Genomic DNA, 18,570 nt, shown 5'->3' with positions numbered 1-18,570 from the left:
GGCTCCGGTTGAAATTATGTTGTTTTTTAAAGCTATTTGAGGGGCGCAGTCATTCCCCCCCCCCCCCCCCCTCCCCATCAGGCGAGTTTCTAAAAGAATGACGGGTAGGGAGGAGCCTGGAGCCCTTGCATTCATTTTCTACATGTGCCTCGCTTAAATTCATTTATAATCAATACTTTGAGGGGGCTTGGAGGGAAGAAGGGTCCCCTCCAGCCCCTCTCTAGAACCGCTACTGTCTGAAAATGAGTAAAGTCAACATCTTTGTCTAAAGCCACATCCGGGTGTATTACTGGTTAAGTCTACTGCAGGATATGGCAGAAAAATCTGGGAAAATAGAACATGATGGGGAGGGGGGGGCTCCACTTCATCTTTATTTCATCTTGAATATCGAGTGTTCCTAACATTCACAAATTTCTTGACACTCCTTTAACTACTGAGGATTCCATACCTCGAAATTATAATCATTTCTGTTTGTATGCATATTTTATGTAAACATTGCATCATTGGTCCCTGGACTACTGCATTGTACATTGTGTATGTTGATATTAACAAACCGAAATGAACTGAACTGATGTCACCTTGCAGCCTCAGTGATACCACAAACTGATGTTGTAGTTGTTAACGCTTCCGTCAGGATAACTCTTTATTATTTTCTGTATTCTTTGAATTAAAGTGTACTTTGAGAAAAAATTCGTATTTCTTAGTAGAAAAAGGAGTGTCAAGAAATTAGTGAATGTTAGGAAAACTCGATAGTCAAAATGAAATAAAGATGAAGTGAACTGAAAAATGGGATCTAGTTTTATCAGTTGTCATTTTCCTTTGCTAGATTCAATGTGCTAAATCAGACAGACGGAATACATGACGTAGGACGTATTGTTTGGTATCTTGCCCTAAACCTCTTCCTCGCATGGACGCTCATCTACTTTGGCCTCTGGATGGGAGTCAAATTGAGCGGCAAGGTAATTTTATATTTTTGTTTATTGTTTGTTTATTTGTCTGTAATAATTTTATGACGAAAAAATGACCCCCAAAATACGAAATTGCAATGATTTGTTTACAGTTCATTCCTTGTAATTGTAATGATGATGACGATGATGATGATTGTGCTCGTAATAATTACAATAATAATGATACTTACAATAATAATGATAATAATAGAAATAGTAATAATAATGATGATAATAATGATGATGATAATAGTGACGATGATAATGATAATAATTTTAATGAAGAAAAGAGGAATAATATAGTGGGTCCTTGTACAACGAATATGTCTGTCACACTATGAGCTAGACACCCTGTTCTACTGCTAAAATATCTCGGCTTTTTAGCTACATTGGTCACACTACGTACCCATTTGCTTAATTTACTTTTTATTGTTGGCTGTGAGCATAAACATTTAAGCAAGGCTTATTGTAGTTAAACTAGTGTAAATAGCTTGGTTTGATTAAAAACAGTACATTCATTTTAAAAGGTGCACTCAATTCATAATTCGACCCGTAAATCCGAGAAATAATTTGTATATTACTTCTTTTTGTTTTGTTTTCTTATTTTTAATACCAATGATCATTCTTTTATCATGTGATTTCGATCAGAAATTAATCATGTTTTTTTTCCTTCAACTTGCCTTTTTTAAAAGTGAATTGAATTAAATGTATTGTCTTGTGCAACAGACAAATCAAATTACATTTCAGCGATACGACATTTGTTTGAACGTGTACAAAGTGTAATAATAACAAAAGTTGACATTAAAACAACATGTTACTGATGACACTACCAAGAATTATTCATGAAGAAGCCTGCAAAAGAAGGGTTATCACAGTAAAGCGCTTGCTTGATAACGTGATAGTCCGGGGGATGGGTGTTAAAATAATATTAAAAACGGTGATGGTGATGAGGATGATGATGAAAAATTAAAAATAAAGTTTGTATAGAAATTCCCACTTTATGACCATATTGAGTGTAAAATTGTTGAAACCGAACTAGATGTGGTATAATTTTTATTCTTACTTCTCTTAATTTGCAGATAGCTTATGTCACCGTTCCCTATATACACCTTGTACTAGCCGCATTTTTTATACGTGGGGTCACTTTACCAGGAGCGTATGATGGTTTGCGGTTTTTTCTCTACCCCAACATATATCTACTTGGAAGAACACAGGTAAACGGTCTTCAAAGCTTGTATAATATCTTGCATCTGTTGATTTCGCGAAGGTATTTCCTATCGTGTTTTCTCTCTGATTAGAGGACCTGTATTCCCATGTTATGTAATCATTTGAATTTGACTAATTTATTTGACTTTGAAAATTGTATTGTTATGCATCGATATAAGCGCATCTCATTCTCATAAAATAAAATCATTACTTGACAAAGCCCTAAGGGCGACAATTTATAGAACAATATCTTCGTCTACGGAGCATTATTATTTCTTGTATTGTATATATTATATTACATATATAATATATATATATTCATATATATACACATTAAATATATTCTTTTTTAATCATTTGTTTATTCTGACAAGAACACGTATATATAAGGATAAATACGAGAGATCATGTACTTGAAACTCCTTGAACATATATAAATACCATTAACTCGTTTATATTTCATTTCATTTATTTCATAAACATACATATATTTCAAATGAAGTACAAAATTGTTTTTTTCAATGATACATAATAATAACAAAGATAAGTGGTCAATATGAATTAGTGATTTAACTAAGAGAAATTTGATAGGAACTACATGAAAGCAAGCTTGTAAGGCTGTAGGCCCCAGTAAAAGTATTTGTGGTAATAAATGGAGGACGGATATGCATGTAATAGTGACCAGTCTAAATTAATCAAAAAATAAAAAGGAAATAATAATAAACTTGCGGTGGTGCTGTTTATATTATCCCTTCCTTTATTTAAGTGTAGATAAAAGTACACGTACTTAAATTATCATACAATGGGTGCTCAGCTGGTAAACGAACATTACAGATAATAGTAAAATGAATACATTTGTATATTACATACATAAATAGAATAACGAAGCGAGCAAGCACACTGTGTCAGCCGTCGCACTCTCGGATATAGAAGTAACGATGTTTTATTGTTGTTGTTGTTTTTTTTTTAAATACGTATTTCCGAAAGCACAACAACCAGACACAACGTGCTTGCACACAAAGGTCATATATACATTGACATCAAGATATGCTTTGAAAAGCAGTTCCTTCAGTTTACGTTTAAAAGTATATAAGGACTGACTTTCAATTAACTCTAACGGGAGGGCATTCCAGTAACTGGGTCCTGTAAACATAATCGTTTTGGGGGCAAAAACAGTTCGGGTACGTGGAAGGTGGTATGCGTTGCTCTGACATGTGGGATAATCATGTAGGGATCTATTTCTCCGGAACATTTGTACAAATATTTCAGGTAGGTTATTAGTAGATAAATTGTACATGAATATACCAACATTGCAATAGAATAAGTCTGATAATTTTAGGATTCTGTTTTCATGGAACAGGTTGTTGGTGTGAAAAAGGTATCCTACATGATTAATATTTCTAATAGCGCGTTTTTTAATGCGAAAAAGCATATTTATTAGATTTCCACTAGCGTTACCCCAGGCGAGAATTCCATAGGTGAGGTATGGAGTTATTATAGCAGAATAAACTGTTGATAAAATTTTACTGGGAAAAAAGTGTTTAAGTCTATTAAGTATACCAGTATTTCTTGAGAGGACCTTGCTCAAATTAGAAATGTGGGATTTCCAAGATAAATCACTATCAATATAAAGTCCCAGAAATTTAGTGCAGTCGACTTGTTCTAGTTCTAGGTGGTCTTGAGCATTTATGAATCTACCTCGAGAGAAAATGTTAATGTGTATCAAAGCAAACAACATTAACCATTAACTTTGTGGCCCGAATTCACAAAGGAGGTTTGTAGATAAACTTAGGTTTATGTGCGTCACATGACTCGTTCCGACGCGTTTCGGACTAAAATTTGTCTGAACCTTGGTCTGAAATGCATCGGAACGCGTCATATGACGCACATAAACCTAGGTTTGTCGACAAACCATCTTTGTGAATTCGGGCCTTTAGGATTTGTTTATTTTAATATAATCAATATTTCTCTTTGTCTTCAAACTGGTCATTCCAATATTTGTAAAGCTCAGAACGAGTAAAACTATGCAGCGCTACCTTAACCGTGTCTGAATTTAATAGGCAAAATAATCTCCCTTTTTTAAATCATGATTTGAATTGATATCTGCATTTTTTCAAAATACACTGAATAACAAAGAAAATGTAAACGTTAGGTATAATAAAAATACGCTAATAATATAACTTCATTTCAAATTGTGATTAATACAATATATACATATATAAACGAACTTCTTCTATACTATATTATTATGAATTTGAAGTATTATCCTAACTATCTGTAGACAAAAGTCCAGGAGACTGCAATCATAAGCGACGCTTTACTATGATGGCGATCTACGGTTCATTGTTTTGTTTTGTTTTATTTGTTGTTGTTTTTGTTTTGGTCTCCATCCACTTTCTTGTTGTTGTTGTTGAATGGTTTAACTGGAAATATCGGCCCAATAGGTGAACTGCATTCAGTTTACAATAAAAGCACATGAAATACATAGCAATCGACAGGCATTTGACTTTATTTTTCTTCATCAAATGGTTTGTAAAGGTGTGGATAGCCGCTGGAACAGAAGTTTTCTATTCCTTCTCGATTGGACTAGGTGCTTTCACAGCCCTTGGAAGCTTCAACAAATTCCACTACAACTTCTATAGGTTGGTACAAAAACACTTGCTTGTAATATTCTCTTCTCGTGGCAAGAAAAGAAAAGCAGCGGGCACTAAGGCAAACTCAGAATCGCTCGATCAGCTATAAGATTTCAAGAGTTTGATATAATTGCTAGCACCGGAACTCCATACGAAAACCATTAGTTTCATGGAGCAGTAAGTAGACCAGCAAATGATTAATAAATAAAATATTTATTTCAAAGGCATTGGATGAATCATATTCTTCATGAAATTATTGTTCTCAGGGTTTGCAAAACTTCACCGTCTGAAATTTTCAAATATTACCTTTATTTCATCTATTCCACTGTTTTCGCACTAGGTATTTGAAAAAGACGGTTAAATTTTTGTTTAAGTTCATGCAAGTGTAAATTCAGGTCAATTAGTCGGGATAAATGATACCCCAACCTCCAAACATAGTAGCGAACACACGTCTTTCAACGGTTTCCGGTAGTGGCATCAGGAACAACATGCTATAAACAATCTAAGAAAATCGGACACCGGAAAAGTGGTTACTTTAAAAATGGCGTCCAAGATGGCCGCCAATGAACAGATCATCAATCACAAATTAGTCGGGTCAATATAATTATGGTTAGACCCCCAACCGTTGCGGCAAGAAAAGGATTTTCAACGGTTTCCGGTGGTGTTTGACATCAGAAACAACATATGAACAATCTAAGAAAATAAACCCCCGGAAAGTGGTGGTTTTCAAAATGGCGTCCAAGACGGCCACCCAAGCCTCAAATAGCTGTAAATCATGATATAATCATCTTAAAAGATTTAATTTTGGTGTCAATACCTAGGTTGAGGGTTCGAAGAATCCATTTATACCACTTACATTACTCATTAGGTTATACCTACCCGAAAATCGGGAGATCCAAAATGGCGTCCAAAATGGCCGACAGTCTCCCAAAATAACCGGAAGTTATTATTTACAGGAAAGCTGTAATACATGTAGCAATATTAAAAGTATGACCCGCCGGAACTACCGGAAACCGTTGAAAAACCTTCTTCTTCTTTTTTAAAATTTTGGGAGGCAAACCGACTTATTTGCGATCGATGATCTGTTATTTCGGATAATAATAATAATAACACTCAGTTTTTTTATGGAGATTATTACCCCGGCTTTAGCTGTGCTGCCATTACGGCGCTCAAGCCTTTCAAGGATTTAATTCCTGCCAGGTACCCATTTACATCACCTGGGTTGAGTGTGGGAAATGTAGATCAATGCCTTGCCAAAGGACATTAGTGCCGCGGCAGGTCTCGAACCGCGGACCTTGTGCCCAGTAAGCCCGGATCCATTTTATTGATTCATTCATTTTTTTAAACTTTTTCTACTGATTTCCTTTATCTTTTGTTTTGCTACACGATATAATCTTATAGAGATAGAAAGAGACAGAGAGAGAAGAGGAAATAATGGAAAAGAACACGGATGAATGACCTTTATTATCCGCTCAAGGGATACTGCAATAAGATCATAGCTGCGGGAAGAAAACATAGTGTATTTTCAATTCAGATATGGTAGACCTACCTTCATTCATTTTGATGATTTTAATTTGTCTCGATTTCTACTCGGTATGTCTTAAAGGTATAGACCAGTTTTGGAAACGCCACCCTCTCAAAAAAAAGAAATGGAAGCTCTTATTACTTATCATCTGAAAGAATATGATTTGACTAATACATGATGATACAAATTTTGCCGGGAAACCGCCTACTAATTGATACATTTGGTAAATTATCAAAGCGATCCGGCCTGGATAGATATATAGATATATATCCAACATTGAACATATTTTGGGCATATATTTCTGTTTTTGCGAATCTAGTTTGAAGTATTGCCATCTAGAACCTCTGAAGGAAATATTTAAACAATATTGAATGGTTATTTTGCACCCAAAACACTTGAACCGCAATTTTACCACTTCCGGTCTATGCCTTTAAGAAAAATATTTTTTAAATAGAAGGTTGGGTTTTCGGACAGTTGAAAAATATTTATGAGCTTTATCATTCTTTGTATACGGTCAGTTTGAAAGAATATCATAGTGAAAGTGTCTCCTGAAAAGGATCGCTATTAAAACGCCGTGATGAACACAAGAATAAGATGAAAAGTGTGGACCAAACATTTATATGCAGTCCCATAACTGATTTCTGTGTGATATTTCGCAAAATGAGGCTTTTTATTTATGTTATCTGAAGCGGTTCTATGAAAATAAAAGGGGAGCATTGGGGAGGGGATTTTATGGAACATGAAAGTTCTTGCTTTCATTTCTATACGTGCCTTTCGATTTTTGTTCAGGGGTGAGGGGGCCTTGAAGAAATGGGGAATCACCCCCCCCCCCCCCCCCAAGCCTAACCCTAGATCTGCTACTGATGTTGATCATTACAAGCTTTGTTTATTATAAACATCGATTCTCTTGTACTCCATAATCAGCCTTTCCCAGTTGCTTCTAGATTGTTTATTTTACAATGTACCTGCATAACATTCACTCATCATTATCTTCAAGGCTATTTTGTGATTATTGATTGTCTTTAGGGACAGCATGATCGTAGCCTTCTTAAATGTGATTACAAGTATCTACAGTGTTATCATCGTCTCTTCATTCGTTGGCTTCGTAGCGTTCGCTGAGGATATCCCAATAAGTGGAGCCGTTGATGCAGGTAAGAGTAGTGTCAGCACCACTACCCTAATCATAGCACCACTGTTCTTCTGGTGGAGAAGTGATGTTGAGGGCTATACCCTTCTCATCCTCTAACCTTTGCCCTAACCCTAGCATCACTGACCTACTGGTAGGAAAGGGGTTGAAGGCTACACCCCTCCCACCGTCTAACCTTAACCCTAACCCTAACACCACTGACCTATTGGTGGGGAGGGGTGAGGGCTTCACTCCCTCCTACCCTCTAACTTGAACCCTAACCCTATATCACCACTGACCTACTGGTGGGGGAGGATGAGGGCTACACCCCTCCCACCCTCTAACCTTAACCCTAACCCTATCACCACTGACCTACTGGTGGGGAGGGGGATGAGGCCTCCTCCCCTCCCACCCTGTATCCCTAACCCCAACCCTAGCACTACTGGCCTACTGGTAAGGAGGGGGGGTGACGGCTCCACCCCTCCCACCGCTAACCTTAACCCTAACTGTATCACCACTGGTGATTCTGGTGGGGAGGAGTGAGGGCTTCACCCCTCCTACCCTCCAACCTTAAACCTAACCCTAACACCACTGACATACTGGTGGGGAGGAGAGGTTGAGGGCTCCACCCCTCCCACCCTCTAACTTGAACCCTAACCCTATATCACCACTGTGCTACTGCTGGGAAAGGGGCTGAGGGCTTCACCCCTTCCACCGTCTAACCTTAACCCTAACCCTAACACCACTTGTCTACTGTGGTGAGGAGGGGTGAGGGCTTCACCCCTCCCACCCACTTACCTTAACCATAACCCAAGCATCACTTGCCTACTGGTGGGAGGAGAGGTTGTATTAATCTGCTACCGGTATAACTTGTGTATGTTTGTGAAAATGCATTCGTCCCAATCTATGTTTCTTGAAAATGTGCCATATTAAAGTAGATATTCATTGAATTTAAAAACTAACTTTATTTTCATTATTGCAAAGTTGACACTTCGATTCGACAAGGTTATCAAAATTTAATGCGTGGAAACCTCCGAAGTAATGATTACAAAATTACAAAACGCTTAAATACAGCCCCTGCATAGCACCTGAAGAGCTCTGCGAACGCTGCTGAGATGTGTGAGATCACAGTATGGACATGATTTGCACAAGCAGACGATGTCGCATGGCATCTCACACATTTTCAGTGCCTGTGTTTTCATCTTCTCTTGAGTTCTTTCTCTTCACTACCGTCAGGCTAAATGTATAATCTATTACCTCACTCTAAAACCCGCGCATGTTTTTATTTTGATGACAAATGCAGCGATACAAAATAAAAGAATCTGTCGCGTATAAACAAAATAAGACGCCATTGTATATTCAGCTGCACACACCGCGGTGTGTTCGGCGTTTCAAGAGGGAACACATGCCGTCCTTAATATCATTCCGGGGGCTTCAATTAGAAAGTCTGGTTTCTTTGATTGTTAATTAACTCCTATCCTGTGTATTTACAAGCAAAAGATTTTAGTTATCAGAATCGGGTCATATCCCCTTTTGAATAGTTTGACATGCCATTACATGTACACTAAACTCATCATAATTCGACAAATAATAGCTTTGCAATTATGTGCATTCTTTATGGGATGTCGTCTGCTTGGGCAGTATTGGTCCATATAGTGACGTCATTAAAACATCGTTATTTTTCGGGCGAATCTCTCGTATATCCCAGCTGCTATGGAGGTGGTTGTATTTGTATTTTTATAAATCACCCGATACGTAGTTGACCTAAAACTTGTATGATGGCCATCTGTTAGCTTACCAGTTTGTAGTAATACATTAGTTGACATATTTGTGATTTTCTATGAATTTCACCTTTAAAGCTTACATCTAAAGATATTTAACAAAAGCCGTTATTCAACTAGTATACCTTTCCCTCTAGAATTTACAAATTATTAATTAACAAGGGGTATTACTAACTTCATTTAAAACTGTATATTTTATTCTTGTTTGCGAAACCGATGATTATGAGGAGTTTGAGGACTTTCTCCCCTCCCCCCCCCCCCCCCTGCTTCGTAGAACGTTTGAAATTAATACGTTGTGGGATACTGAGTACCACATTAATCAACCAATGATATATCTTGGTGGTGAGAAACATTTTCAAAATGATTATCCCCTCCCGCTTAAATAATTTTCATTCTGTATATTTATATGTACGTCCTTTGATACAAATCAGTTATTTCGTTTTCTTTTTTATCATTAATTTTGATTTTGTTTGATTACTTTAGGTCCTGGTCTTTTTTTCGAGGTCTTTCCGCGTGCTTTTGCTGCAATGCCTTCATCAAGGGTCTCGGCAATTTTCTTCTTCCTAGTGGTCCTAAAGATTGGGCTAAACTCTCAGGTAATCGGGGAAGAAACAAGGATTGGGGTAGTCCAGTTTCAGTCCGTTCTTTGTTTTGATTCTTCTATCACACGCATCGATCCCACACACAGTGCGGTCCCTCCACTGATTGCGCGATCCCCCAAATTTCCGTCCATTATCGGGGTACATTCACTGACCTCTAGAGGTCAGGTGGTACATTATGAGGGGAATGGCTAGGTCTACATTCCACGTTGAGGGTGTGTTATTTGATCAGCTGATTAGGCGCGCGACACGGAAACGGTACAGAGGCTGGACTAGGATTTGGCCTAAGTGGGATGGCGGAGGTCAGAATTCTGACAAGAGTTAGGGTACGTTTATGGTCAACTTTTTCTGGCCAGAATGAGGCATTTGTTACGCGTTTAGTTCAAAACACGGTTGCGTCCTTTCTCATTTTGGAGAATCGCAGAAAAACGGCGATCATAATCGCCGATCGTAAACTCACAAAAAGTTGCGTTTTGAATCGGCGATTCTGGGGAAGCATAACCGCACAATCATTTGTAAACGCGTTTAAATGGGGTCAACATAGCATGCGCAGTGCAGACTCTGCACTGCACTTAGTCTGGCTCCTCCAGGCATGATTCTGGCTCTCAGCCAGAATCATGCCTGGAGGAGCCAGAGAAAAGAGCATTTACAGTACACCGTGGAACTGCGATTACGATGAGCGTATACGATGAGCGTTTCAAATCGCTCATTCTGCCTTCAAAATTGAGCATAAACGTACCCTTAGAGGCATCAAAATCATCAGAATGTCTTTACTGCCCTTTTTACTCTTAATACCTATATCTGACAAGCAAAAGCAAAAATCATCACATATTTTCTATCATGATGTGTAGCAAAAATTAAGCTTACAAATCTCTGACAAGGAAAACGGAGCGGTCTGGACCGCATTGACCCCCTCTGGATCAGCCTTTGCAAGTTTAATGTCTATCAACGAAATGGCTATAAGAAAGACATTGTGGATCATCATACCAAAATCCTTAAATTTCAATGTTTTTAACTCGACTGTTTTCATTTAACAGTATTTGTACCATAAGTAGGTTTCAGAATGTATTGATTTGAAACAGAATTTAATTTAATCTATGCCTGATATTTTTTTTTTAAAAGACTCGATCGAGAATCTTTATCTATAGATTGCATTTGCTTCACCTATACCTATACTTAATTTCCCAATAGTAAGACCTATAATTTATTTCCCATTCGCCCTTTTAAATATGTTTAACTTTGATAACCTTTTCAACCTCTACAACATTGCAACTGTGTAAGGTCTGTAATGGCCGAAAAGGCCAACCCTTCTTCAATTTCTTCAAAATTCTTCAACAATTTCCAACCTTCAATCTTTTTATCTTTTTCTCAACCTTTAAACCGTTTCGACCTTTTTCATCCGCTTAATTTAAGCCTTGTCATTCCTTTCAACATCTTAAATATTTTCAAAAACTTTGAGAAAAAAAATTATTCTTCTTTCCTCTCAAATCATGTAATGTTTTGATACTCTGATAATATCGGCAAAAAATTATGTGGATGTGAAAGCATAGTTTATAATTAATTTTCTCCCTTAAAACGCAACCAACACTCCCCATTTCATGAACTAAAAATTTGTTATCATCCTTTTTTCTACGTTAGCTCGTCATGGTAGGGGCGTTCATCACGTCTGTCTTGGATCTTTTCCCTACCTCGCTGCGGATTGGGTATTATAAAGGGCTATTCGTATTGGGAGTCTGCTTTGTAAACTTCCTGATTGGCCTTAGTATGGTAACTCAGGTACGATATCGACACGTAAAGATATTTAGTGGTCAAGAACATAAATTAATGAAAACATAATACTACCAATGATAAACTTATTGATATTGGATATTTTTATAAGGCACATATTCACCATGCACGGTACGTGCTCATGGTGCCTACCCCGGCTCCGCGAGGCTACCGGTTTCGGTGCTCACATGGCATCCAAGGAACTCGTTCCCACCAGTACCCATTTAACACCTGGATGGAGAGTGGCATATGTAGATTAATGTCTTGCAAAAGGACATTAGTTCCGTTGGAGAACTTGAACTGCGATCCCTTCGATCCACAATCTGAAGACGTTTCCACTTGACCACTACAGCTCTAGACTTCTGAGGGCTGTTGATGAAGAATTCATTTATTAATTCTATTTTATAGAGGAGTATATGATAATATCGGCCTGATAATAAATATTTTATTTTCTTATAAAATGTATAACTTCCTTCTTGAGAATGTCAGATTTTCGTCCAACATTCATTAATCTGTTTATGCCAATTTCCGCCTGCCTCTACTGAGATCGACTTGAAATCAGATTTGACAAAGTTCTCGTTCCTCTGTTGAATCGTTCAAGAAGTATCTTGTAACATATTTACATGTATTTACATTGTACACTGTTGGTCATAATGGTGGAATATTTATTTTTACCCCAGTTTAGGGAAGGATTTTTAAAAATTATTTATTTCTAATAGATCTAGATAATGGCATAGATTCTCAGATTTTATTGAATATTAATTTGCGAATGTTTGTTTTGCGTGACTGCTTAATCATATCTGTGCTACTATGCTAATCAGCTAAGGGACCTACGTCCTTAAGTCATAATTGACAGTAATGAGGATTAATGCCTCACAAAAGGGCACTAATATATAGCTGATCGACACGATTTTTATCCTGGGGCTTCACAGTAATAAGGCCATTGCTTAGCCCCTGATTCATGACTGTACGCAGTGTTTGCTAGGGTACGTGGCCCCTTCCACAAATCCCCCAAAACGAAGAAAATGCAATAAATTGTCAAAAGTTCATTGCTTTTTCCCCCGGCCCCCAACAGGAAAAATTCGTCTGTAGGGCCATGCATTATGGTTCAAGGCATGGCCATACAGAGAAATTTTTCCTGTTGGGGGCCGGGGGAAATGCAATGAATTTTTGAAAATTTATTGCATTTTCTTCGTTTTGGGGGATTTGTGGGGGCGGCCGCGTACCCTAGCAAACACTGCGTACAGTCATGATTCAGGGGCTAAGCAACGGCCTCGTTACTGTGAGGCCCCAGGATAAAAATCGTTTCGATCAGCTATATTAGTGCCCTTTTGTGAGGCATTAATCCTCATTACTGTCAGTTATGATTTAAGGACGTAGGTTCCCTAGCTGATTAGCATAGTAGCACACATATGATTTAGCAGTCACGCAAAACAAACACTCGCAAATTAATATTCAATAAAATATGAGAATGTATGCCATTATCTAGATCTATTCGAAATAAATAACTTTTTTAAATCCTTCCCTAAACAGGGGTAAAAATAATTATTCCACCATTATGACCAACAGTGTAGTTAACTGTGTGATGTTTATATTATATTCTTGTTATTAGTTTTTAGTTTACGATCATCAATTCGATATAGTGCTATGAAAGAAACCAGTACTATATACATTTATTATCAATATAATTATTTTCATTAGCATTATATTTACTGTTATTATTATTATCAATACTGTATTTATTGGGCCTTATTGAAAGAGTCAAAAAGCCAGTGAGGAATATGGACTGTACCTCATTATTAAGAAGACAAAGGTAATGATATGTGGAGGAAAGAAGGGCCATCATATTCAAGCTGATGGAGAGGATATCGAAGTAGTCAACCCTGTCTAATTGTGGATGGTGGTGGAAGCTCACCATAAATTAGATGACGTCTCGCCATGGCTAGATCATCTGCCATAAGCCTTACTGACATTTGGAAAGATAGAGAGATCTCAAGGAAAACCAATATTCATATGATGATTGCTCTGGTCTTTTCAATCGCTACATACGGGTCAGAGACGTGGTCGCTTGGAGCAGCAGAAAATCCATGCTTTCGAAATGTAGTGTTGGAGGAGGATGCTGAGGATATCCTGGACGGCTCATAAATCAAATGATTTTGTCAAGATAAAAATTGAAGCGGAAGCCACCCTATGCCAGAAAATAGATAATAACAAGTTGCGGTATTTTGACACATATCAAGAAGAGAAGGTGACAACATGGAGAAGATCATAACCCAAGGTCACGTTGAGGGTCAACGGAAACGTGGTTGGCCAAAGGTTCGATGAGCTGATGGACTAAAAAAAAGATTACTGGCATGAACATCTGCACAGCTAATCGCTATGCCCAGGATAGAATTGGTTGGAACTTCATTATATATAGGGTCACTAAGGGTCAGTCATGACTTGTAGGACGCCGACGACGACGAGGATTATCACTAATGATATTATCATTATTAGTAGTAGTAGTTGTAGTAGTAGTAGTAGTAGCAGTGGCAGTAGTATTGTTATCAATATTATTATTATCATCATCATTATGATTATTATATTTGTTGTTATTATTGATTACATTTTAGGGTGGTCTCTACGTCTTCACGCTCTTCAGTAACTATGGGGATAGTGCCTTCCCTATCATTTGGATATGTTTCTTCGAGAGCATCGCCATCGGATGGTTTTATGGTAAAAATTTCTCTTTGATTTGATCAGAGATAAGGAAACGAAACAAGCCATTACCCAATTTAAATCATTATTATGTATGACTATTAGTTTAACATCACCAAATTTAACCATGTTTTGTATCCTATTTCTGTGTAAACGGTGGATTAGCCTTAATTTTACATGTGAGCGAAACAACTGCCCATGTTGAAGGTATAGAGTGCGTCCCAGAAAAAACGAAACCGAGAATTATCGATGTTTTATCATAACTTAATCACAATTATAATTGATAAATGACACATATTTGTAAAGCTTAGATCCTCTTCTTTCATTTGATGGAACTCATATAATGCATATTTCACGCACGAGTGATTAAAAGCAATTTGAAGAGAGGAACCAAAAAAGTCATTTGGCGGGCGGTATCTGATTTTCAAGGAGAAAATCACATTTCTAGAAAGTTCAATTTCTGACCTTTCATATGACACCTCAATCAGGAAAAATGAGCCAGGAATAACAAAGTTATGTTTGTTTTAAAAAATGCTTGCATTTCCATAATTTGATCAAACGAGTTCGTTTTCACTGGCTGCTTGCCGTAGCAACACACAGAGTTGACAAAAGTCTTAACTCAGTTTCGTTGAAAATCAGCCATGCATCAGGTCTTTCGTGTTATTTGTGCATGGCTGATCGTCAACGAAACGGAGTCCTTTGTCAACTCTGTTCGTTGCAACGGCAGGCAGCCAGTAAAAACGAACCCATTTGAGCAAATTATGGAAATGCAAGCATTACTTTAAACAAACAGAACTTTGTTATTCCTGGCTCATTTTTCCTGATTGAGGTGTCATATGAAAGAGGAGAAATTGAACTTTCTAGAAAATTAATGTGATTTTCCTATTAAAATTCAGATACCGCCCGCCAAATGACTTTTTGGTTTCCGCTCTATTCAAATTACTTTTAATTACTCATGCGTGAAATATGAGTTGCATCAAATGAAAGATGAGGATCTAAGATTTCCAAATAGGTGTCATTTATTATAATTATAATTGTGATTAAGTTATGATAAAACATCGATAGTTCTCGGTTTCGTTTTTTCTGGGACGCACTGTATATTGGACAAATCAATACATTGAATGGAGGTTAACTGCCCCTGATCCCAAGTGAGGCGAAATTTGTATCTGTTATGTTGTTTTTTTTTAATGGAACATGTATGTTTGTTGGGTTTAATTTTACCAAATATTGAGTAAATTGTCATCAATTTTGGTACATGCGTTAAATCGTACCAAATGATTTTCACTTTCCTTGTTTTCCCATCATCAGTAAAGATAAAAGATCGAACATTGTCGAGATTCTAAGATGGAGACACCTTATGGTACATCGTTAAGCTGGTCAGTCACAACGTAGAAAAACTAGATTTATGTGTAAACTTTTGACATCTTATGGCATCAATATGATTATCGAAGACTATCAAAGTATTGAAAGGGATGTGTAACTTTTTGATTTTCCATTCTTACCTCTTTTCTTTTAATAAAGGTGTTAGAAGGTTCTCCCGAGACATTGCCGAGATGCTGAAATGGCAACAGATTGAATGGTACATAATCTGCTGGCCAGTCACTGTTCCTATTATTGCTCTGGTAAATATCTCTCCGAATATAGATGGCCCTTATTCTACTGACATTTAAAGTGTAGAAATCAATAGGATATATTTTGCATTGTATGTTAAGGATTCCAAGTTGCTATACTACAATGAATATTTGAGCTTCAAACAATATTATAAAGAGATATTGCGAGTTAAAATACTCTTTCACTAGATACAAAACTAGTAAACTAGTCGACGCATCGTAATTGCATGGAGTAGAATAAGGTGCTCGAGGAACCCAAGTCTGATTTGGGTTCCGTACGCGCCGTTAACTACCCCCTAGGACAACTACCCCCGGACAACTACCCCCGGATAACTACCCCCGAACAACTACCATCCGGAAAAATACCCCTACGGCAACCATCATCTAGGATAACTACCCCTCGGACAACTATCCTAGAGAGTAGTTGTCCGGGAGTAGTTGTCCGGGGGTAGTTGTCTGGGGGTATTTGTCCGGGGGAAGTTGTCCTAGGGAGTAGTTTTCCTAGGGGTAGTTGTCTGGGGGTAGTCATCCTAGGTGGTGGCTGCCCTAGGGTTTGGATGTCCAGGGGGTAGGTGTCCGGATACGCTTCCAAACTGACAAAAAATAAGAAAGCTCACAATGAATATTTAAACCTCGAATTAAGCAGGACTCGACTTTCTCTTTATTCTACTCTACAGTGCGTTTCAGAAAAAACGAAACCGACAATTTTTTTACTATAACTTAATCACAATTATAATTAATAAATGACCCATAAATTGGTAAGCTTAGATCCTCCTCTTTCATTTCATGGAACTCATATGATGCATATTTCACACATGAGTGATTAAAACCAATTTGAAGAGAGGGTAACAAAAGATTTGTCAAATAATCGTGTAAAATACATTCTATTCTCAGCTCGTTTGGATCGGCAACATAGTGTACTGGGCCCCGCTGTCATTTTCCTCTGGCTACCCGAGCTGGGCCGACGGGCTCGGCTTCTGTATGACCCTCTCGTCGATGGTGTGCATTCCCGCAGGAGCGGTCTACTCCATCTTCTACCACATGATCAAAGGTGAAGGGCCCACTATGACGGTAAGATTATGAACAGGATTTTAGGGCTTTTAATTAGTGATCCTCAAAGGGCATACGGCTTCCCTTTGAGCAACGAAAATTCACTTTCTTCTCTTTTATTGGGGGGGGGGGGTATATAAGTGTCAATTCCAAAAGAAGCCTAAGGTAAATGTATGTGAAGATTTTCGGACAATTAGCCTTATGAGCCATGTAACCAAGTTGCTCTTAAAGATCATTCTCAACAGAATCAAAATTCACATTGGCAATGAAGTAGGAAAGGAACAGTTTGGTTTCAAACCCCTGCCCCCCCCCCCCCCACTCAGGGGTCGGAATGACCGCATGCGTGTTGCCAAAATGTCCGGTAAAGGGGTACTTTTCGTGCGACTAAGTCCGGCCCGAGAATTGTAAAAAAAGGGGTGTATTTGACTTTCACCCGGAGATTTCTTCAAAAAAGGGGTGTTTTTTCTTCTTTTTTCTCATCTCTTTGGACTCCTGAGAAATTATTCCGAATTTATGGGGGTACATTGAGCATTTTTCCTGATTTAGGGGGGTCTCCAAAGCAGGAAAAGGCCGCGAAAAGCCCGCGAAAGGGGGGTTCGAAAATGTTGGCAGTCCTCAGATAGGGGGTGCTTTAAAAAATAGGGAACGAGCATATGCGTACCCTAAATAACACTGAGTGGGGGGCCGGGTTCAAACCTCAAAGTGGTACTAGAGAAGCCATATTCGTTTCGTTTGAAGTCCACTCCATGATGTCAGATAAATAGTGAAATTCACTCTCATAAGAATTATTAAACCATTCTTCTTCCAGTGCAATTCTTCATGTTCTCTTCTCTTTTTTTGGGGGGGGCTTCACTCCTCACATTGCTGCGTTACAATAAAATCCTTTTTGTGTGTGTGTGTGTGTGGACATTAGTGCCTTTCAACATGTTAATAATTCAATAATATTCAACAATAATTCTTCATTTTGTTTTTCTCCATTTCAGAGGCTGAAAAAGGTTATCCAACCCACTATCGTTCCTTTTCGTTACGAACTACATGTAGAACCAGATGGTGTGGAAATGACCTAATTTCATGAGAGTCAATTAAAAAAAAACTTTATGTAATAGTGGAAAAGATTGAAAAAAATAATCACTTGCAGTTTTGAAGTCGTATGCTATCTCTGAAATGATACGAAATTATATAAATACTTTAAATTGTTTAATTTTCTTCGGTTTCAATTTATATTTGATGATAATTCCAAGTCATTGGATCGCAAACTTATAATAGCCTATTCAATTTTACCTCAATAAAAAATTGTGATTTTGAAATATTGGGCAAAATTCGTAAAAGAACAAAAGCAGTTCAATAATTATGCTTTTTTTTTTCCTCCTCAAAATTATTATGGTAGCTTGGCTTACAGTAAATTTTATTCGTATTTGAAAAGATCGGCGTAGGCGTAGTTATGGGCGCAATTTTTTTTAATGAGCTAACGTTTAATGTTGTCCAAAATTAATACTTCTTTCGACTTTCTATATCTCGCGAACGAGGAGCAATTTTGACACCATCACGATATAGCCAAATGTAGGCCTGTAGCTTGATTATTACCATATCATGTCGAATTTGTAGTATACCTTTTTTTACATTCTCATA

General features: G+C 37.6%; 1 protein-coding gene across 1 annotated transcript; it reads left to right on the top strand.

The window, feature by feature from the left end:
- Window positions 1–807: 807 nt before the first annotated feature.
- Window positions 808–18,016, top strand: LOC115926074 (sodium- and chloride-dependent taurine transporter-like). Its single transcript, XM_030990443.1, has 10 exons — window positions 808–959; window positions 2,027–2,161; window positions 4,692–4,795; window positions 7,338–7,462; window positions 9,702–9,814; window positions 11,456–11,593; window positions 14,197–14,299; window positions 15,803–15,903; window positions 16,786–16,962; window positions 17,925–18,016. Exons 1-10 carry the CDS (start codon window positions 936–938, stop codon window positions 18,006–18,008), a joined length of 1,104 nt encoding a protein of 367 aa, XP_030846303.1. The 5' UTR covers window positions 808–935; the 3' UTR covers window positions 18,009–18,016.
- The last annotated feature ends 554 nt before the right edge of the window (window positions 18,017–18,570 follow it).

Source organism: Strongylocentrotus purpuratus, unplaced genomic scaffold (assembly GCF_000002235.5).
Source record: "Strongylocentrotus purpuratus isolate Spur 01 unplaced genomic scaffold, Spur_5.0 spur5_scaffold_19, whole genome shotgun sequence".
Taxonomy (NCBI): Eukaryota; Metazoa; Echinodermata; class Echinoidea; order Camarodonta; family Strongylocentrotidae; genus Strongylocentrotus; species Strongylocentrotus purpuratus.
Note: the sequence above shows the minus strand (reverse complement) of the source record. Positions and strands in the feature narration are given on the sequence as shown.

Bases quoted from the DNA above. Each gene is read 5' to 3' on its own strand.
- LOC115926074 (XM_030990443.1), top strand. From the start codon at position 936: ATGGGAGTCAAATTGAGCGGCAAG. The intron at 4,796-7,337 runs GTTGGTACAAAA...GATTGTCTTTAG, and splicing joins TTCCACTACAACTTCTATAG to GGACAGCATGATCGTAGCCT. The intron at 11,594-14,196 runs GTACGATATCGA...ATTACATTTTAG, and splicing joins GCCTTAGTATGGTAACTCAG to GGTGGTCTCTACGTCTTCAC.